The following is a 23,126-nucleotide window of genomic DNA, read 5'->3' on the forward strand; positions in this document are numbered from 1 at the left end:
CAAAGTGAAAACAGATCTATACAAAGTGATCTAAATTAATTACAAATACAAAACACAAAATAATTGATTGTATATTCACTCCTTTTAATATGACATCAATTCTTCAATGATAAGCCAAATGGTTTTAGAAGTCACGTAATTAGTTAAATAGAGATCGCCTGTGTGCAGTCAAGGTGTTTCAATTGATTGTAGTAAAAATACACCTATATCTGGAAGGTCCAACTGCTGGTGAGTCAGTATCCTGGCAAAAATTACTCCATGAAGATAAAAGAACACTCCAAGCAACCCCTGTGAAAAGGTTATTGAAAAGCACAAGTTAGGAGATGGACACGAAAATTTTCAAGTCACTGAACATCCCTTGGATTACATTTAAGTCAGTCATCAATAAAGGAATAAGGCACAGTTGTAAATCTGCCTAGAGCAGACGGTCCTCAAAAACTGAGTGACCATGCAAGAAGGGGACGTGAGGGAGGCCACCAAGAGACCTATGACAATTCTAGAGGAGGTACAAGCTTCAGTGGCTGAGACAGGAGAGACTGCGCATGCAACAACTGTTGCCCGGGTGCTTTACCCATAATAGCTTTAAGGGAGAGTGGAAAAGAGAAAACCATTGTTGAAAAAAACTCACATGAAATCTCAGCTAGAGTTTGCCAGAAGGCATGTGGGAGACTCTGAAGTCAGCTGAAAGAAGGTTCTATGGTCTGATGAAACCAAAATTGAGCTTTTTGGCCAGTCTATCACTATGTTTGGTGTAAGCCAAACACCGCACAACATAAAAATTGCACCATCCCTGCCATGAAGCATGGTGGTGGCTGCATCATGCTGTGGGGATGCTTCACTGCAGCAGGCCCAGGAAGGCTTGTGAAGGTAGAGGGTAAAATGAATGCAGCAAAATACAGGGAAACCCTGGAAGAAAACCTGATGCAGTCTGCATAACAACTATGACTTGAGAAGATCTGTTTTCCAGCAAGACAATGATCCCAAGCATAAAGCCAAAGCTACACAGGAATGGCTTAAAACAACAAAGGTAATGTCCAGGAGTAGCCAATCCAGAGCCCAGGCCTCAATCTAATTGAGAATTTGTGCCTGGATTTGAAAGGGGCTGTTCACTCACGATCCCCTTGCAATATGACTCAAGGCTGTAATTGCTGCCAAAGGTGCATTTACTAAATACTGACTTGAAGGGAGTGTATACTTATGCAATCAATTATTTTGTGTTTTCACTTTGACATTGAAGAGTCTTTTTTCCGTTGATCAGTGTCAAAAAAAGCCAAATTAAATCCACTGTGTTTCAATGTTGTAAAACAATAAAACATGAAAACTTCCAAGGACAACACAGTAGCATAGCAGTTACTGTAGCACTATTACAGCGCTAGTGACCCGGTTTCAATTTTGCTGCTGTCTGTAAGGAGTTTGTAAGTTTTCCCCGTGACTGAGTTAGAGTTTCTTCCCACATTTCAAAGACATACGGGTTAGTAGGTAATTTGATCACATGGGAGTAATTGGGCTGTGTGCACTCGTTAAGCTAGAAGGGCATGTTACCACTCTATCTCTCAATAAATATAACTTAAAATAAACTATACCTGTCCTATCATCCCACCACTGACAGACCCTGAAGCGTTAAGTTCTAAAATTTACTCATACTGTACAAAATGTTTCCACTATTTACAAAGTCAGTAGTGTGGTGGGATACTCACCACCTGCCTGGATCAGTGCAACTTCAAAAATACTCATGAAAATAAGGTCAAAGCAACTGGGAAGTAGTTCCTACATTTCCATGTCTCACCTCCAAGCTCTTCTCAAAATCACACTCTGTCCTCACTTGGAAATGCGTCATTTTCTCCCCATTACAGCCAAGTTAAACTTGTAACTCCCAACTCAGTAGCATCATGGGAGTGGAGATTGCGGTTGTTCAAGAAGGCAGCTATACTACCAAGGCTATCACAGATCCAGTGAATCCACAATCCATGAAGGAATTAAGAATAAAACCACTGCACTTCTCAACCCACTGCCAGCTCCCATGACATCTTCTCCATTGGCTCCAGTACAGATGCGGCATTGAAAGACAAGATGGCAGGAAAGCATGTGTGACACTGGAAGGAGAGCATGCATTGGGAGCTAATGGTACCACTTCAGAACCAGGTCTGCATACAGAATAGCTGAAGATGGGAAATGAAAACCATCTTTTGAAGCATCTTGAAGAGCAAGTGTTTGAAAATTCATCAGGAGCAGCGGAACGAATGTTTGTGGCCATGTGGCTGTACCTCAAAGATGAAAATGATGGTGTGTTTAACTCGCCGATACTTCTCAGGAGACAGCTGCATGTGTGTCTTTATAACGTCCGCTGGCTGTGTCACCAAAGAAGCCAAAATGCCTGCGAAGATGCCACAGCTGAAGTTGATCAGAGGGACAATCGGTGTCTCGTACCGGTCTGAATAATAAAAGGAAAATTAGATTTAACCATACAAAGCACTTCAAACAATGACACTTAACTCAGCCAAGTAACACATTCACCATCTCACTATCTCCAGGAAACCAGCATGTGTACAGTGCACAGTTACTGTCTACAGACCTTAATTTATTGTAGCTCATTTCCCATTCTAATTACTTTTTTCTATTGTCATGGTCATAAACTAGGATGGTGCCTCTGAAGACCAACACATATACCATCTTACATCTCATGGATTTATTGTGGAAGTACCAGTTCTTTGAGCCTGCTAGTCAATTAGACCTTCTGGGCTTTCTCCATATCTCAGTTTGAAAGTTGCTACTGAATTAATCTTCCATTGCATTTTAACAGCATATGGCAAATACCTCAGCTTCTTCCAGCAACCTCATGAGTGGTTAGATAAGCTGTTCTGGTTGTGTCAGACAGGAGGAGGTAATTGTGCACACTCTTCTTGGGGTGTGCTTGCCCTAGGTTGTGCCCCTTTGGAAGGCAGGAAGTAGAAAATATTATCTGAGTTAACACTGAAACCACAGAAGAGATTTCAGCATAGTACTGATGCTCCAGTCCAAAACTGGGGGCACTTCTGCAGTGTTGAAGGTTCAGTCCTTTAAACAGAGCCTGCCCAGTCCCTAAGATGAATTGTTGGTGCTGTGTGTTCGGAGACAAACACTGATCAGAGCACCAGGGATGACTTGACTAAAAGGCTCAATGGGATCTTTTGCATTAATTCACCCAGCCTTAGTTCAACATCTGTCAAAAGGTGACATTTTACAGGTTGGGAGCTATCTTCACCTGGGTAATGAGGAAGAGCCTCAACACACAGGAGAAGTCCACTTCCATATTTGTCCAAGATCCAATACCAAAAGCAAAGAAGAAAACCTTGTTCTATCAGATTACTAGGTTACTCTGGGGTGGGTGTGAGGGTGATGAGAGAAGGAAGTGGCTTGGAGTAGGTAGATGGATTGAACGGATACAGTTATAGCATGTGTGACAACGATGACGGTGAAAATGTTAGCTTGTCTGTTCAATTCACATAACCCTGTTGCGACTCTACTGGTTCCTTGACAGATGTTCCTGAGAGTACAAAAGACCACCTCCTTGCAGGTATTCAAATCTAATCAGTTTGTATAACAGCTTGAGCTGTTTGAGCTCCTCAATGTTTATCAGCCTGGCCTCAAGAACCACTAAGAGAGCAAACTTCTCTCTCTCTACTCCAGGCAATTCTCATATTCTTCAAGAAATCATTCACTCTTGAGATGTCCAAAGGAGGGAATAACTAGATAGACCTGATTTAACAGGGCCAGTTTAAAGTCAGATGTTTGATTCCTTTTTAACATTTCCACCTGTACAATAGACACTGCCAATTACAATTACGGCATGCATTTAAGGTGAGTGGTGATAATTTCAAAGGACCTGTGAGGGGCATGTCTTCTCTATACACAGAGTGGTGGGTGCCTGGATTGTGCTGTCTGGAGTGGCGGAAACATTAGAGACTTTTATGAGACGTTTAGACAGGCACGTGAAATGTGAGGAAAATAAAAGGAAATGAACAATGGGTAGCAGAAGAGATTAGTTCAGTTAGTCATTTGATTACTAATTTAAGCAAGACACACAAAACGCTGGAGGAACTCATTAGGTCAGGCAGTATCTAGGGAAAAGAGTAAACAGTCGATGTTTCGGGCTGAGACCCTCCATCAGGACCGGGAAAAAAAAGAGAAGTTAGAGCCAAAAAGTAACTATTTTAAGTGGGTTGGCACAACATTGTGGGCCAAAGGGCCTGTTCCTGTGTTGTACTATTCTATGTAGCTGTAATGGATTTGGCTCTCTGGGCTTTCCATGGCAAGAGGGTATATAAAGCTGTGTTCCTATGTGGTGCAGAGGCTGTGATTAGGACTGATCCATGATCTTATTGAACAATAGAGCAGATTTGACGGGATAACTGGCCTCCTCCTGTTCCTGTAATTAAAATGTGACAAGTTGAGAAAGAAAATGTTTATGGAAAGGCATTAACTCCATTTACCAGATTCCCATTTTGTAAAGTTTGGGGTATAATGGATACCGTGATCTTTGCCTTACCTTTGGTGCCTGGATGTTACAATGCAAAGCAATCAATGTATCGAACAACAGTCCCCCTCCTTCCCACCCTGGTATCTTACATCAAACACTGTCACATACTTTCAGGCACTGCTTTCTTGGTCTGCGTGTAGAACATGAGGTAAATCCCGGAGAAGGGGGCATCACGGAGGAGTGTGGCTGTCAGTCCACTAAACAGTGCCCGTGCACCCTCAGTCTTGTAGATATTCCTCAAAGCACTGAACACACTTTCGTATTGAAACTTCCCGCTCTGCAGACACAGACACAAATTGTGAGGAATTGTCTTTTCCCATTTCCTGAGCTCCCACCTTCCTTCGTGTTCCAGATGCAGTTACACACTTTAGCGTGATTCCACTGCTGCCCTTTGGAACAGCTGGCAAGATCTTTCACAAGTTATCACAATCTTACAGGGTCCCTCAAATCCTGAAACATTTGGTAAGAGCCTCACTACAGAGACCCGAACACATAATACACATTCAGTGGCAATATTTTGATGGGAAAGGCAGTGTTCTTATTCAGGATGGTTTTAAAGACTCCACAGATCCCATCCAAAGAGCAGAGAGCTTCCTCAGCACCTTGATTTTTTTTTTGATTTTTTTTTTATTATTGGTTTTTTTATGCATTCTCTACAACACTACAGATAAGAAAAAACCCCAAACCAAAATGAAGAAAATTAATACAGTGCAAAAATAAACATACAATAATAATATAATACAAAAAAGATCATTGAGGAAGCACCCAAATTGAAGTCATGAGCACCTTGATTAACACAAAATCCCCAACTGAGCTTTCGGCTCCTGTTGTGTACAATTTGGCTGCCAGCTTTTATTTATAAAACTAGACATTACATTTCATTGGCTATTGGCTGTCTTGAGACATACAGACACCATGAGACTCAAAATGTAAAGTTTTTGTTTTAAACCGAGTCCAGCGAAGGTAGCAGCCATATTGTCACTCAGGCAGCAAAAGACAACGTCAATCTCACTTTTTTGAAGGAAGGTTAACCTGGAAAACCAGGAAGATGTCCTTTATTTCTTCAAAATATGCTGGGGACCTTGAACGCTCCCCGTGACCAGGTCATGCAAGGGATGTGACGACCACAGCATGCTACCCACTGGAAAGGGACCCTACGCAGACCCACACAAGTGCCTGGTACTCCATTTGCTGTTGGTCTAGAAGTGGTATGAGTCTGAGGTTTGGAAAAGAGACTGTCGTTTGATTGCTGTCTTTTCTGTGTCCTACTGGTGCTGGGCTAACCACAGGTGGAATCCCTCCTCACAATCTCCCAACTCTACACAACTTGCACTAAACCAGAACACAACTCAGGATGTGTGGGAGCAGGGAGTGAAGGACCTTGAAGAAGGCGGGAAGTGACACTGAAGACCTGAGTGTGCGGAGATTGTGCTGAGGTAGAAGTTATTTGGAAGACGTTTTCAGAAGGGTTTGGAGACTGAAGGCAGTGTTTAGAAAAGGACAGGAACTGATAAACTGATATATGAATGGAATAGTGTCTGGTATAGCCTTGGAAAGCAGTGTGAAAGTTCACAGTTACTGCAATGGACTGGAGTACCCAATCTGAACAGAACCCAGTTACCAAACTCACTTCACATTGCAGACCAATGACCACAAAGACGGAATTCCATCCCCTTCCTGAGTTGGAGTCAGTTTTTACCATATTCCAGAGGAACACCAGTTCCTGCCTTTAATTATCCTGCTCTCAGTTTCAAATTGTCCTGTCATCCAGCATCAGCAGTGTAATATTAAATCACTTGAGAAAACAGGAGCAGGAAGAGGCCACTCAGCCCATCAAGCCTGTCCTACCCTTCAATGTGATCATGGTTGATCTACCCCAGACCTTATTTCCTCTTCTGTATCAGCTCCCTTCAGCCATCATTTCCCTGAGCTTTCAAAAGTATATGTTTCCTCTTCAAATATTCCCAAAGATCCATCTTCTGCAATCTTCAGGGATAAAGAATTCCAGAGATCCACCACCCTCTGTGAGAATTTCCTTCAATCCTCAGTTATAAATGACTGGCCCTAATTCTGTAACTACGTCCCCTCATTCAAGATTCTGCCACAAGTGGAAACAACTTTACCTCTACCCTGTCATGCCCCCCGAAGGATCTTGGTGTCTCAATAAGGTCACCCCTCGTTCTTCTCAACTCCGAAGACCTGAGGTAAAGGTCTGTTGGATAAATATGGCTGTGCTGTCTTTACGACAGTTATTTAGTTTATAATATTTTCGCTTAGTAATTCATTCAATAGTATTTTCTAGTTAGAATTAGAAGTGTTTAAAGTATATTCATTGCATGTAAAATATATCGGCATGCGATGACGCCACATCCGGTTTCGCCGCGTCTTGTGGGAAAACACCGGTTTGAAATTAGCGCGAGGGTGGGGGCTTTCCACGAGGCTCACCTGAGCAGAAGTAGTTTTGCAGGCATGAGAAATCACAGTGAGAGCAACGCTGTAAGTTAATAGATAATCGATATATTGAACTAAGATGTTAATGCCGATCCTGTTAGAAGTAACGACGGTAGATAATGTTTATGCTTTCGTTAGTTAAAGAGTCGCGGATAGTTTGCATGGAAGTGTATTTAAAGTAGTCAATGGAGCAGGTAAACTCTCCCTGTATACTGCACCTTAGTGTAATGTAGTTATAGTCACCTTTGCAAGTATTTACACTTGAAATGTGATATTAAGGAAGGAACAAATACTGTATCAATCTTGTATTGTTTTATCAACAGTTTTCACCATATGTTAATGTGAAGAGTGAACAGTAAATGGTTAATCTTACTGCGATCTGGTTTTCATTGCCTGTGGTTTATCCAGACGTTAAATTCGGCGTTCATTACACCCGAAGGAGAACGTTACAGTGAAAAAGCGGCATTATCAGGTGTTTCAAGTGCTGCAATGTCAGCTCAATCCAGCATCAAGTCGACGCTGCCCAGCGACAAGGGCAGTAAACCGACATCAAGTAAGCCCACCTGGGCGTTATCAGGTGTTCCAAGTGCTGCAATGTCAGCTCGATCCGGGATCAAGTCGATGGCGCCCAGCGACAAGGGCAGTAAACCGACATCAAGTAAGTCCACACAGGCAAGAGCCAAGGCAGAAGCCGCCAAGGTGCGACTGCATTACGCCAAACAAGAAGCAGTTTTGAAAATGAAACTGGCCACCAGAGAAGCCGAAATCCAGAAAGAAAGGGCCGCCAGCGAAGCCAAAAGGGCCGCCAAAGAGAAGAGGCCGCCAGAGAAGCCAAAACCCAGTTGGAAATGACAAAAATATCGACAGAGTTGCAAGTGCTGCAGCTAGAAAGAGAAGGAGAAGCTGCCATGGTGGAAGCAGAGTACATAGAAGAAGCTGAAGGGTTGCGTGATCTGACCGAATCAAGTTCTGCTTTAGAAAGGACCAGACTGGAACGCATGAGCGACTATGTACAATATCAAGCAGACTGGCAGGCTCGTCTCCCCTCTCCATACCTATTCGATAACTTCCCCAGCTACGAGGAAGAGAATTTACCCTCGCGGCTCCGCGATGAAGTCAAGAATGAAAGAGCTGACAACCAATATTCTTTGACACCAAAGTTACAAAGTTCGATGCGAAGAGACGCGGAGGTTGAATCCAGGATGGCAAATTCCATGAGAAACGTGCGTTCTCAGTCATATAGGCGCCAACGTACTTCTCCAGCCCGCATGCCGCTTGCAGCCGATCCCACGCTGCAGTATTTAGCACGACGGGATCTCGTCACTTCGGGACTGTACCAGTTTGACGATAAACCCGAAAATTACCGTGCTTGGCACTCCACATTCACCAACGTGATCGACGGGGTCCAGCTCAGTGCAACCCAAAGGTTGGACCTTATGGCGAAATGGCTGGGGAAAGAATCACGCAACCAGGTGAGACACATGCGTTCAGTGTACATCAACAAACCCGAGCTAGCCTTAAGCGAAGCGTGGGAGAGACTTTGGGAGAGATATGGGGCCCCCGACATTATTGAAGCGGCGCTATATCGACGTCTGGAAAACTTTCCTAAGGTGTCAGCCAAAGACCACTTTAAGTTAAGAGAATTCGGAGATTTACTCATGGAGATCCAAGGCGCCAAAGAAGATGGCTATTCAGCTGGTCTAGTATACCTAGATACTCCATCCGGGATTAGACCAATTGTGGACAAACTTCCATTTGGGCTGCAGGACAAGTGGCTGACTGTTGCCTCAGAGTACAAGGAAGAACACGGTGGTCGATTTCCTCCCTTTGAGCACCTCACTGAGTTTGTGTGCAAGGAGGCGAAGAGGCGAAACGACCCTAGCCTCGTAGGTCCAGGAAGCAGTTCGATTTACACCAAGCCAGGTAGATCCTCTTCGAATGTTTTCAACTTTGATAAACCCGTGTCAGTGCTCAAGACTGAAGCCCTTACAACTAACAACGACCCTGGCGAGTATTGTCCATTGCATAACAAACCTCACCCCCTGAAAGCATGCAGAATGTTTAGGGAAAAACCCCTTGAAGAGAGGACGGCTCTTCTCAAGGAGAAAAGAATATGTTTTAGATGCTGTTCCTCAACCTCTCACCTCGCCAGAGAGTGTACGATCGCCGTGAAGTGTCCGGAATGTGATAGCACGGATCACGTCGGGGCCATGCATCCCGGCCTGTCACCGCAAACCGACAGCGCTCCTTCTCCCCCACAACAGGACGGCGGGGAGGGAGAGGCTCACCCCAGGACAACAGTTGTCAGCTCGAACTGTACAGAAGTCTGCGGTCAAGCTCGGTCAAGCCGTTCTTGTTCCAAGATCTGCCTCACTAAGGTGTACCCTAAAGGAGCCAAAGACAAGGCCATCAAAGCCTATGTGATTCTGGACGATCAGAGCAATCGTTCAATAGTCAGTCCAGAGTTCTTTAAATTGTTCAACATTGAGAGTGAGCGGTTCCCATACTACCTCAAAACTTGTTCAGGCAACATGAAAACCCAAGGAAGGAAGGCGGAAGGCATCCAGATCGAGTCCCTGGATGGTAAAGTCGTCATCTGTCTCCCTCCGCTCTTAGAGTGCAATGAAATCATGAATAACCGCGCTGAGATCCCGACACCAAGTGCGGTGCTACACCAGCCGCATCTCCACCACATCGCCAAACACATCCCAGAACTGGATCCGAAAGCGGAAATACTCCTGCTATTAGGAAGAGATGTTATCCAGGTACACAAGGTTAGGCAGCAGGTCAATGGACCACTCGACGCCCCCTTCGCGCAACGTCTGGATCTGGGCTGGGTGGTGATAGGAGAGGTGTGTCTCGGTGACGTACACAAACCTACGGTCGACACACTCAAGACCAATGTGCTAGAGAGTGGCCGCCATTCGATTTTTCAACCCTGCACAAGTTCCATGTATATCAAGGAAGCACAACAAGGCGTTAACAAGCGCGAGGCAAGCGACGAGTCGCTGGGCCAGTCAGTTTTCGTTCGAACCGAGCACGGAAACAAACTTGCACAATCAGCTCAAGATACCATTTCTTTAAAAACCAAAGACACCAAGGTCTTCGGAGATGGAGCAAATAATGGGGTTGCCCCATTGCCTATCAGAGAACCACGCCAGCGCTCACCAGATAACAAAGAGCAGGCAGTCAAACGGTTCACGTCCTTACGGAAAACCCGGAAAAGGAAACCTGAAATGCAGCAACGCACCCGATTGGCCCACGAGGTACTGTGCACCCTAATGGCAGAGGTCACAGCCATTATAAACGCACAATCATTCCTACCTGTGTCTTCTGACCCAGAAAACCCCTTTATACTTTCGCCATCAACGCTCCTTACGCAGAAGGCAGGAGCACCTCCTCCACCAGGAGACTTCTCAGACAAGGATTTGTACACAAAGCAATGGAGACAAGTCCAGGCTCTGGCAAATCAGTTCTGGTCCCGCTGGAGACAGGAATATCTACCTTTGTTGCAACAGAGACAAAAGTGGACAGAACCCCACAGGAATCTTCAAGTTGGAGACTTAGTCCTGCTCAGGGACAAGCAAATCGCTCGCAACAGCTGGCCAACGGCCAGAATCACTGCTACATTCCCTAGCGGGGATGGACATGTCAGGAAGATCGAATTGAAGACTATCGACCAAGGCGATATGAAAATTTACCAAAGGCCAGTTACAGAAGTTATTCTACTTCTACCCAATGACTGATTAAGAGACTAAGTTTTGTACTCTGCTCATTGTGACCTTACGAAGGTCAAGCGGGGAGTGTGCTGTCTTTACGACAGTTATTTAGTTTATAATATTTTCGCTTAGTAATTCATTCAATAGTATTTTCTAGTTAGAATTAGAAGTGTTTAAAGTATATTAATTGCATGTAAAATATATCGGCATGCGATGACGCCACATCCGGTTTCGCCGCGTCTTGTGGGAAAACACCGGTTTGAAATTAGCGCGAGGGTGGGGGCTTTCCACGAGGCTCACCTGAGCAGAAGTAGTTTTGCAGGCATGAGAAATCACAGTGAGAGCAACGCTGTAAGTTAATAGATAATCGATATATTGAACTAAGATGTTAATGCCGATCCTGTTAGAAGTAACGACGGTAGATAATGTTTATGCTTTCGTTAGTTAAAGAGTCGCGGATAGTTTGCATGGAAGTGTATTTAAAGTAGTCAATGGAGCAGGTAAACTCTCCCTGTATACTGCACCTTAGTGTAATGTAGTTATAGTCACCTTTGCAAGTATTTACACTTGAAATGTGATATTAAGGAAGGAACAAATACTGTATCAATCTTGTATTGTTTTATCAACAGTTTTCACCATATGTTAATGTGAAGAGTGAACAGTAAATGGTTAATCTTACTGCGATCTGGTTTTCATTGGCTGTGGTTTATCCGGACGTTAAATTCGGCGTTCATTACACCCGAAGGAGAACGTTACAATGGCCCTGGCCCACCCAGCTGTGCCTGCCACGTATCTACCAAACAGCCCTGAGACCCAACCAGCCACAAAACTCACCTCGTATCGAGTCTTCACCACGGTTACGGGCAACATGCAGATGCCCGCTACAGTGCGAGCGCTGGCACCTAAAGCCACCGACTCCAGCGCCGTTGGGCTCCTCTCGCTGAAGACGAAAAACAGTTTATAAGACACATGGGAGGAGCGTCACCCCCTCGCAGGATGGACAGCAGGGACCTAGTGCTCAGGGGCACAGCTCCCTGGGAGCACGTGCACCCTATGCGCCCCTCCCTTCTATGGTCTCACCACCCTGGCACCGATTCTACAAAATGACAAGGGCCATGGTGCCAATGAGCATGAGGCAATTTCAATGCCAGGCTATGCAGGCTGTGTATAGATTTTGCCCACGTTGTTCCCACCTCCCTTAATGTTCCAGGGAGTGACGCAGCTTCCTTCAATAAAATATTTCACTGATACATTCTGAATATAGTAGATGCAAGTCCAACATGTTAAGAGGCACCATCAGAAGCTGTACCTATCACTCGTCTAAACCTTCCCTCTTTCTCCCTGACACAGAAGACCATTGTCCCTCCCTGCTGGGGACACCATTTGATCAACTTTGAAAATCTCCACCATCATCACTCTGCCCCAATCCCATCACTGTCACAAAAACTGGAGACCCTTCCACCCCTTAAAGCTTTGCCACACCATCCAACTCTCCCTGGGTCGATGCATCAGGGGTGAGCTTCTGTCAAACACATCCAGATAAAACACGGAATGAAAAGCTAAAAGAAAAATGCTGAAAATCTGAAGTAAAAACAGAAAATCTTGGGAAATACTCAGCAAGTCAGGCAGCATCTGGGGAGAGAGAAATTGTCAATGTTTCAGGCCTGATGAGAATAATCGACTCAAAACATTAACTCTCCCCACAAATGTCACTGGACCTGCTGATTATTTCCAATATTTAGTGTCTTTATTTCAGAAAAAGAATGGCTTGGATGTAGGTAAAGTTCTCCTACACCATTCCATAAAAGGCTCCCAAGGCTATCAAACCACATCACTTCCTGCACTTTATCAAATACTCCCATGGCAGATACGACACCAGGTCACATATCTTCACAACCTCTCTCAGCACACACCCTACATGGATTATACTCTGAGAAAAGCTCCAATCAATGTGGATTAAGCATGAACTGACACGCGGAATAAAGCTCCCCTCCAGATTGCCCATTCTAAGTATTCGGCAGTCCTGGGGCAGACAAAGCTCTGTTTTAAACAAAGAGTGACACTTTACACTATCCCATCAAACAATCTTCATGTTAGAAAGAGCAAAGGTTGGCCTATAGAGCGAAGCTCTCTCTGAACTGCCTCAGCCACCGAAGTGTTGACTGAAGCAGAATTTCACATTGCGCTCTTAAAGTCTGAAGAGACACTGGCTTGATCTTGGATTAGATTTGAACTTTAGGCTCCAGAGGCAGAAGGTTAAGGTGGTAAGATCTGCTCAGCTCACTCGCTCACCTGAAGAAGTGCTGTTTCGTGGAGTAGAGCGTGCTGAAATAAATCCCCACACCGGGAATGCATCGGACAAATGACTGCAATGAGGAAGGAAAGGGAAAATTAATTCGAAGACTCACAGACAACATGTAGAACAAATTACACAGCTTATAAACCCAGCCACTACCTCCCTGGTCACTCTCCTTTACCCACATGTAGAGCTCTGGGTCAAATGTGATGCTGGTGCAACTTGGTTGTCACCGGGCAGAGATGGAGCTGCTACCTCCTTAAGTGAAAGGTGGTCATACTCATGTTTAACCCTGAGCTTGTGTTATTGCAAAGAACATCGTTAAAGGCAGATTGGTTGTTCTCAGTGGCCCAAAGTGGAGAGACAAAGGTTAGATGCATGACGAAGAGAAATTCATAACTTTCCCCGGAGAGAGTCTTCTTATTGCTCCTGTTACACTGCTGGCGTTTAGGGCAGCAATGAAGGTCCTCTGTCTCTGGTGGTGTTTAGGGCTTCCTCCATCGTGTCAGTAGCTTCCTCTCGGTTTTCACTGTCATCAGTCACGCAAGTCCTGAATGGGTGTAGGAATACCGTCGCACTGATGCAGAAGGAATCCCCATTGCTGTTTCCAGAACAATTTGGTTTTACCAGTCAGGGTTGTTGGTCCTGAGATGAACCTCCAAACCTGGAGGACCGGTGACCAATTTTAGTCTGTCCTCTACCCTTTGACCCGTTTGGCATGGATGACCTTACCAAGAACCAAAACATAAAGCCCTGACTCCAGCCAGCATAGCTTTCTGGGTCACTGAGGCACGTGAGCCTCCAAACCTCGAAAAGGTCCTCTTGGAGGGCACAGAGAGTGCAAGACATTAATTAGTGTCCATTTGGAGAGCTCACACGAGGTTTGGGGGGTCACATGGCCACCTTACCTGATGCTATGTCTGCTTCAACTCCAGTACACAATCACCCCAACAGATCTGTTTGAATACGTAGGAACAAGAGCCAACTGTGGAACCCTTGAGCTTGGTCTGCCAAACAAGGAGATCATCGTTGATCTATTTCTCAATTCTACCTGCTACAATTTTACAGATCCTCTTATACCCTTATTTAATCCCATTACTTTCACCCCAACATTTCTGCTGGATGTTCACACTCAGTATCTTACCAAAGATGACCACTGTATGCACACAGGCCTCCCAGAAGTATTTAAAAGTATTGCTGGCTGCTCAACTGTGAAGAGCCTCATCATATCAACCTCTGCCCAGTCCAGAGGAAGGGCCAACAGGATCAGAATTAGAATCACTTCATTGCCAATAAGTGAAACATACCAGAATTTATTGTGGTTCTGCACCATGCAAAAAACATAGGACAATGCTGTAACAGATAACACAACAGCAACCAGTAATTTACAATAGTGCAAACAGCTATGAACATTCGACAATTAGCACAAATACTTAAATTATTGACTATTCTTAATCAATAATCAAATTTAAATATATGTGAATTTATGAACAGACTAAATAATTATCAACAGAACAAGAAAAGCAGGGAAGACCGTTTAATGGATGTGTGCAGGGTCAGTGAGGGTATTATACCTGAGTGAGTTTTGTAGAGAAGCTGGATAGCTATAGGAAAGAAGCTTCAGAGATGACGTGTAGTGCTGGTGGTGATGGACTTTAGTGTCTTCCTGATGCTGGTTGACAAATAGGTGACTGATAAAGTGGGTTCTGTTCCTGGTCACTGTTATCTACCAGCCCTGAGCTCATAGATACTAAAACCAGCTGATTCACCCCACATCCACCCATAATGGGTGAGCACCAGGCATTGCACTTAAACCCTGCAGTAAACTGTAAAGATCTAATCCATCAATCACTTACCGGAGACACTCCTTTCCACAATCCAATAATTCGCTCAGTACGAATAACATTCAGTAAAATGGTGATCATTCCAACACGCCCAGACCTAATAAGATACAGAAAATACTCTTAACAAAATGTCACCACGAATTAGTAACATAGAAAACGCTGGAGGAACTCAGCAGCTCAGGCAGTATCTATGGAAGGGAGCTCTTCCAGAAATCTCAACTGTCCACTTCCATCCATAGATGATGCATAACTACTGAGTTTCTCCAGCACTTAGTGTATTACTCCAGCTTTCCAGCATCTGCTGCCTCTTGTGTCTGTCACTAAAGATTTACCTGCAGTGATCTGCAACAGATATTAGCAGACTCACTCTTCTGTCCAGTGGAGAGATTTATGGTTTTAAATCCCATTCCAAACTGAGTATCTACAAAATGGTGACATAACCATTCCCGGCATCAACACACCTTTAACAGTAAGGGCACTGCAACCAAGCACTCAACATTCACACACTGGCATTTCCCAATAAGGTTTACTGGACTATCCTATTTTTGTTCCATTACCACGACCAGCAAGGAAGTGGCAATCAACCATGGGGCTTCTCATCTGAAGGAGAAGTGGGGATCGGCTTTGTGTAAGGATGTAAATAGTGAGCCAGACAGATCATGTCCGCTGGGCTTCAAATCAAAATTGAAAGTCCAGTCTCCAGTTAGCAACGAATCAAGTTCAAATTGATAGTGGGACATCATCAGTCTCACTGCCCGCAACCTTTGTTACTGGCTGCATTTAGATGTCTGCATTCTAAAGCCGTTCACACCTAATTCTATGCCCCCATGCCCACTGAATGTGTTCCTCTCCTTGGTTAACTCTCCCACCCTTCCTTGATGAACCCATGCCAACACTGCCCACCGTGGCTCTGAACTCCTGGTGCACACATACCCACTCATTGAGCCTTGCACAGTTTGCAGGCGAGTCTTCACGAGGTCCAGGGGCTGGAAAAGCAGCGTCGAACAGGTCCCGCTCAGAGATCCACACATGAAGGCCTTCAGCACGGGGTGACACTGTCAAAGCAAGGCGAAACCAGAACATGAACAGGAAATACAGACACTGAAAAATGTTACTAACTATAAAAAACTGGTTAGGCTAAACTCAGGAGTATTGTGTGCAATTCTGCTCACTCCATTACAGGAATGATGTGGAAGCTTTGGAAAGGCTGTAGATGAGGTTCATCCTGATTAGAAGGTAGGAACTATCAGGATTGATTGAACAATGTTGGAATGTTTTCTCTGGGGCCTGGGAGGCCTGATAGATCTTTATAAGATTATTATACATACGAATATGATAAGAGTGTCCCAGGGTTGACAGTTCAAGTAACAGAAGACATGTACTGTATTTAAGGTGTGGGGGGAAATATGAGAGGCAAGTTTTTTTTTCCACGTAGAGTGGTGGGTGCCAGGGAAAGCAATAGAAGTGGGTAGAACAATGGTGTTTAGGAGGCTGTGCATTTAGGAATATGAATATGCAGGAAGGGAGGGACCATATGCAAACAGGTTTATCTGGAACTGTATTTTGCACAGACTTTTGAGACAAAGGGGCTTTTTCTGTGCTCTAGCACTCTATGTTCTGAGATGAAGGCACAACTACAAGTCCTTGTCACTGATTCATCATTCTTTTTAAACACAAAAGAGGTACAACCGTTCAGATTTCAGGAACAGTGCATAAGGAATTATGCAACGAACTGGCAATTTGGTCCATGTCCATGTTCACACTTCTTTCAATTTTCACACTCTTCGCTTGGATCCACCAACAGTGACCCTGGGGGCTCCTTTAAGCCTTGGGTGAAGCAAAATAAACATGTACCGGCCATACTGTAACATAATGTTCCCAGGGCAGGGCTGCTGTTGACACTGAACAGTTCCCCTGCTGTGAGGAGGAACTGGAGTCACATTCTGTACTCTGCTTACAGCGTCTGAAACTGCTGCATTCCCTCCCCTGGAAGATGGAATAACCAGTGGGACTCTACAGTAAAGTCCATGAACCAGTTTCCTGCGAGTGAGGGGGTGAGGGAAGCTGGAGGCATTTAAACACAGACTTCAGCCTGACGCTATTTCCAGTGCAGACACACCCAGCAGTTATTTTTCACAACTCAAAAAACAGCATAGCGGCTCAACTAGTAGAGCTGCCTCCTGACAGAGGCTTGACGCTGACAGTGTGGTGTTTTCCCTACGACTGTGGGGTTTGCATCAGGTGCTCTAGTTTTAAAAGCCTCTAACATTATGAGTGGTAGAATCTGGGTAAGGTTGTGGGTGTGAGCTGACAGGATTATAGAATTAATGTGAATGGTGCCTGGTAGTTGGCATGGACACTGTGGGCCGAATGGCCTGCTTTAATACTGTGTGACTTCAAGACTCATCGGTGCAGCTTACAACGTGGCGGATGCATTGGGAACGGAGTGCCGTGCTGACCCTCTATCACACCTTTACAAGCACCAACCACGTTCTACGTTCACAGCCGGAGGCATAGATCAGGAAACTTCAAATCTCTTAGTTTTCAAAATGTTCATTTTCATTTCCTCTTCAAAGCCTCCACATCCTTCCTATAGTACAACAAAGTGATTTGTTGGTGAAGGTCGAACTCAAAGGTAGAGAACAGGGTTCTTAGCAGAGTGGAGAAACAGAGGGATCTTGGGGTCCCTCAATTGCCACACAAGTTAATAGGGTATTTAAGAAGGCATCTAGTGTGTTGGTCTTTATGAGTCAGGGGACTGAGCTCAAGAAACGTGAAGTAATGTTGCAGCTCTATGAAACTCCGGTTAGACAGTTAAAAACTGACACCATTTGGAATTCTGAGCAAGCCTCTGCAAAGTTGTGTTCTCTATAATTCTTACTTCTCCCACCCACTTTCCCACTCACCTGGTATCACCTATCACCTGTACTCCTTCCACTCCCCCTACCTTCTTACTCCAGTTTCTGCCCCTTCCTTTCTAGTCCACATTAAGGGTCTTGGCACAAAACGTCAACTGCTTACTGCCCCTCTGCAGGTGCTGCCTGAACTCACTGAGTTGCTCCAGCATTCTGTGTGCTGTTTAAGATTTTCAACATCAGAATCTCTTGTGTTTATCAACTACACTTAGCATTAAGCAAACCTGCAGGATTCTGAGATAAGAATGTTTTACTGCAAACAAGAGGTGAGTTCAGCCTCCTCGACACAGTTCACAACAATTAAACAAATCACCTGCACTGCAGGATGTGAACCAGAATGATCAGCCGGAGCAACTCTTCGACATTTTAACATTACAGGTCCAAAATTCCAAAATCCGAAACTTTTTCTCAGTGCTGACATAATGGAAAATTCTACAAGGAGCTGGGAAGGTTCCCAGGTGATATGTATATCTCTGCGTGCCACAGGCCTTTCTGAGAAGTGACCTCACTCTGCATAAAGTGGAAAAATGAAGATCTCGATCGTGTATTGAAAGAGTGGATTCGTCAGCGTCAGAGTGAACTTGCTGCTTAACGGTATAGTGATCATGAAACAAGCAAAGATCCATCACCACGAATTGAAAATTGAAGGTAATTGTGAATGTTCAGCAGGCTGTTTGCAGAAATTTAAGAAAAGGCGCGGCATTAAATTTTTGAAGATTTGTGCTGTTAAAGCATCTCTTGATAATGAAGCTGCAAAGAAATTCAGTGACGAGTTTCCCAAGATCATCACTAACACACTGAACGGATGCATCAGTACCTATGTGTAGTGACAAAGACTGCTTCCAGTTAACACATAAATTCAGTGCTGGAAATGATAACAGTCCCAACCATCTCATTATATTTTCCAGAATCCAGAACACTTCCAGCCCCTAGCATTTCGGACAAGAGGTACTCAACCTGTATTCAACAGTTCCACCCCTACCTTCCCCACCAATATAAGCAATCTCACCCCACAGTTCAGTAAAAACATTCTCCTGGTTTGGGGCTTGTCAAAGTCACAAAGTTAAAATGGTGTGAAAAAACATTTTCATGCATGTATTTCAATGGACAAATAACACCCACAGTTACACACTAAGTTAACACCCCTGAGTAGGTTGTTTTTTTAATCATATAGATGAGCCTCAGTTTATATCCTATGTGTCAGAGAAATAGATTTGACAAGAAAATATTAACGAAGGCATAAAAAGTAGAAGCTGAATAGGCCATTCTGCCCCTTGAGCCTGTCCTACTGCTAAACATCATCATACTCGAACAGCATTTGATTAAAGGCAGCGCAATAGCGTAGCAGCTTGCACAATTGCCTTCCCAACCCAGCAGTCACCGGACTTCAATTCACGCCGTTGTCGGTAAGGAGTTTTACGTTCCCCATGACTGATGGGTTTCCACTGAGTGTCCCACATCCCTTGCACTTTCCAAAGACATACAGTGAGGGTCAGCGAGTTGTGGGCATGTTGTGCTGGTGACAGAAACGCCACCCTTGGACTGTGGCACAAATGAAACATCTCACTGTAGGCTTCAATGTACATGTGACAAATAAAACTAATTTAACAATGTTTCTGCCCTTTGTTCATTGACTTTCATTCCTTTCACAGCCGTTAAATGGAATCAGTATGAAGTTTCCACACACCCCCCCCCCCCCCAGGGTAGAGGGGCCCCAAAAGATTCACTACCCTGTGCTGAAACTGCTCTTGATTTCAGTCCTGAACAACCTACCATTTCGAGACTGTGGCCCCTGGTCTTATCCCCCAGGCTGGGGAAATGTTGTCCTTGCACCTGCCCCTTAGAGCCCACTAAAAGTTTTGCAAGTTTTATTTTTTTATATAATTTCCTACAATGCAACAAAAACAGTAAAATAAAGGTTTATACAGTGCAAAACAAACATATCAAATGTACATTTGATAACAGTTAAGGAAAAGCACCCATAGTAGAATCATATATAGTTACCACCCCACCCTCCCACTATCCAACTTCAAGCCAACCTTACGATATGTAAAAAAGTTAATCAGAACTTTTATCACCACAGAGCCGTATTTATAAAAATAAGGTATTGTGGCAACCCATTTCCTGGCACATCCGAACCGACTCACAATTAGATAGCCTACGGGGGTTTGCGAGCACAGAGCTTTGGAGCCTCTGCGCCATGGGGGGCAGGTTGAGGGAGGCTTAAAAGTGAGGCTGAAGATTTCGAATAAAGTTTTTTCCTTCGACTGCAGTTACCGACTCCGTGTCGTAATTTTAGCGCTGCGTGTAGCACACCGCTACAATTGGTGACCCCGACAGTCCAAACGATTTTTGGACCAGAAATGACCGACGCCACCTCTGTTCATGCGGTTTCGTTGAAACTGCCGGGTTTCTGGACACAGCGCCCGAACCTATGGTTCCAGCAAGCCGAAGCCCAATTCCACGTTTGCCAGATCACCTCAGAAGACTCCCGCTACTACTACGTGGTGAGCTCCCTCGACCAGGACACAGCGGCCCAGGTCGCGGAGTTCGTACAGTTGCCCCCGGCAGACGGCAAGTACACAGAATTCAAAGCCCTGCTCCTCAGGACTTTCGGATTCTCACGGCGCGAGCGGGCTGCCCGTTTACTGCACCTGGATGGCTTGGGCGACAGACCTCCATCGGCTTTAATGAATGAGATGTTGTCTCTCGCCGACGAACACACACCCTGCCTCATGTTTGAGCAGGCATTCCTGGAACAGCTGCCCGAGGACATACGCCTGCTGCTGTCCGAAGCGGATTTCAGTGACCCCCGGAAGGTGGCAGCACGGGCGGACTTGCTGTGGAACGCCAAAAAGGTGAGCGGGGCGTCCATCGCACAGATCTCCCAGCCACGCTCCCGGCAGCAAACCAGTCCAGGCCCGGCCGCAGAGCCCGCCAACCCCCGGCCCAATGAACACTGGTGCTTCTACCACCAGCGGTGGGGCGCAGAAGCCCGCCGTTGTCGCCCGCCCTGCAAGTTCCCGGGAAACGCCAGGGCCAGCTGCCGCTGATGGCTACGGCGGCTGGCCATCGGGATAGCCTCCTGTATGTGTGGGATAGAAGGTCGGGACGCCGGTTTTTGGTCGATACTGGGGCTGAGATCAGCGTTTTACCCCCGATGAGTTACGACACCCGCAGCAGGGCACCGGGTCCCCCCGAGGGCCATGAATGGCAGCACAGTAAGGACCTATGGCACCCGTCAGGTGCAGCTACAGTTCGGCTCCAGCCAGTTCACGTGGGACTTCACACTGGCCACAGTAGCCCAACCGCTTCTGGGTGCGGATTTTTTGCGGGCTCACAGCCTACTGGTCGACCTGCCCAGGAAGAGACTGGTACACGCCGAGACCTTTCAGACATTCTCCCTGCGTGCAGCCCAGTTGCCAGCCCCTCACCTCGGCTCCATCACGCTGTCCGACAACGACTTCACCAGGGTCCTGGCGGATTTCCCATCGGTTCTGGCACCGCAGTTCACAGCGGCCATGCCCAGGCACGGCGTACAGCACCACATCCCGACCCAGGGACCACCCCTCCACGCCCGCGCTCGGCGGCTTCCCCCGAACAAGCTCCGACTGGCGAAGGAGGAGTTCCAGAGGATGGAGGAATTGGGGATCATCCGGCGGTCCGACAGCCCATGGGCCTCCCCCCTGCACATGGTGCCCAAAGCGACGGGGGGCTGGAGACCATGCGGCAACTACCGCAGGCTGAACGAGGCTACCACACCGGACCGCTACCCTGTGCCGCACATTCAGGACTTTGCAGCAAACCTGCACGGCGCACATATCTTCTCCAAGGTAGACCTCGTCCGAGGGTACCATCAAATCCCGATGCATCCTGACGACGTCCCCAAAACGGCTCTCATCGAGTTCCTCCGCATGCCGTTCGGCCTGAAGAATGCCGCACAGACGTTCCAGCGGTTAATGGACCCGGTGGGACGGGACCTGGACTTCGCGTTCATCTATTTGGATGACATCCTCATAGCCAGCAGCAGTCATCAGGAGCATCTGTCCCACCTCCGTCAACTCTGCGCCCGACTGAGTGAGTACGGTCTTACAATCAACCCCGCCAAATGCCAGTTCGGACTCGATACCATTGACTTCCTGGGCCACAGGATTACTAAAGACGGGGCAACCCCTCTGCCCGCTAAGGTAGATGCGGTCCACCTCTTTCCCCGACCCACCACGATCAAAGGCCTTCAGGAATTCGTAGGTATGGTCAATTTCTACCGCCGCTTCCTCCCTTCAGCTGCCCGGATCATGCGCCCCCTGTTCGCCCTGATGTCGGGTCCGAGCAAGGACATTACCTGGGACGAGGAGTCCGCCGCCGCTTTCGTTCAAACGAAGGAAGCTTTGGCGAACGCCGCGATGCTAGTACATCCCAGAATGGACGCCCCTACCGCCCTCACAGTGGACGCATCAAACACGGCAGTCGGTGGGGTGCTGGAGCAACTCATCGCAGGTCGCTAGCAACCCCTGGCGTTTTTCAGCAAACACCTGCGACCACCTGAGCTCAAATACAGTGCTTTCGACCAGGAACTGTTGGCGCTCTACCTGGCAATCCGGCATTTCAGGTACTTCCTAGAAGGTCGGCCCTTCACTGCGTTCACGGACCACAAACCGCTTACCTTTGCATTTACGAAAGCGTCCGACCCTGGTCGTCCCGCCAGCAACGCCACCTGTCCTACATCTCTGAATACACGACGGATGTCCGGCACGTCTCGGGTAAGGACAATGTCGTGGCGGATGCGCTCTCTCACCCTACCGTTCATGCCCTTTCCCAAGGGGTAGACTTTGAGGCACTGGCAGAGGCGCAGCAGGCAGATGAGGAGATTCCGAGTTACAGAACCGCAGTCTCCGGTTTGCAGCTCCAGGACCTCCCCGTGGGCCCGGGTGAGAGGACCCTACTCTGTGACGTCACCACCGGCCAGCCCCGTCCCGTCGTCCCGACAGCCTGGCGGCGCCGCGTTTTCGACTCCATTCATAACTTGGCGCATCCCTCCATCCGGACAACTGTCCGGATGGTTTCCAGCAGGTTCGTTTGGCACGGACTCCGCAAACAGGTCAGTGAATGGGCCAAAACGTGCATGCACTGCCAGACGGCCAAGGTGCAGCGGCACACCAAAGCCCCACCGCAGCAGTTCCATCCCACCCACCGGCGTTTCGACCACATTCATGTGGATATCATGGGCCCCCTGCCAGTGTCGCGCGGAGCGCGTTACCTCCTGACTATTGTGGACCGGTTCACAAGATGGCCAGAGGCGGTCCCGCTCACCGACACCACCTCCGAATCTTGCGCCCGAGCCCTGATCGCCACCTGGATATCTTGCTTTGGTGTACCAGCCCACAT

The 23,126-nt window shown here is 46.6% G+C and overlaps 1 protein-coding gene across 3 annotated transcripts in view; it reads right to left on the reverse strand.

Annotated features, from left to right (window-relative positions):
- Window positions 1-23,126, reverse strand: part of slc25a38b (solute carrier family 25 member 38b) — a 29,479-nt gene that overhangs the window by 1,177 nt on the left and 5,176 nt on the right. For 2 of the 3 annotated variants that reach the window (XM_059953774.1, XM_059953772.1), the window contains 7 exons: window positions 15,760-15,881; window positions 14,839-14,923; window positions 12,979-13,052; window positions 11,521-11,626; window positions 4,625-4,793; window positions 2,265-2,431; window positions 204-288 (listed from right to left, as the gene is read on the reverse strand). In XM_059953774.1, coding sequence (XP_059809757.1) covers window positions 204-288; window positions 2,265-2,431; window positions 4,625-4,793; window positions 11,521-11,626; window positions 12,979-13,052; window positions 14,839-14,923; window positions 15,760-15,881 — 808 coding nt within the window. The remainder of the gene's footprint in view (window positions 1-203; window positions 289-2,264; window positions 2,432-4,624; window positions 4,794-11,520; window positions 11,627-12,978; window positions 13,053-14,838; window positions 14,924-15,759; window positions 15,882-23,126) is intronic. The other variant, XM_059953773.1, reaches the window with a different exon arrangement.

Source organism: Hypanus sabinus, chromosome 29, assembly GCF_030144855.1.
Source record: "Hypanus sabinus isolate sHypSab1 chromosome 29, sHypSab1.hap1, whole genome shotgun sequence".
NCBI classification, from domain to species: domain Eukaryota; kingdom Metazoa; phylum Chordata; class Chondrichthyes; order Myliobatiformes; family Dasyatidae; genus Hypanus; species Hypanus sabinus.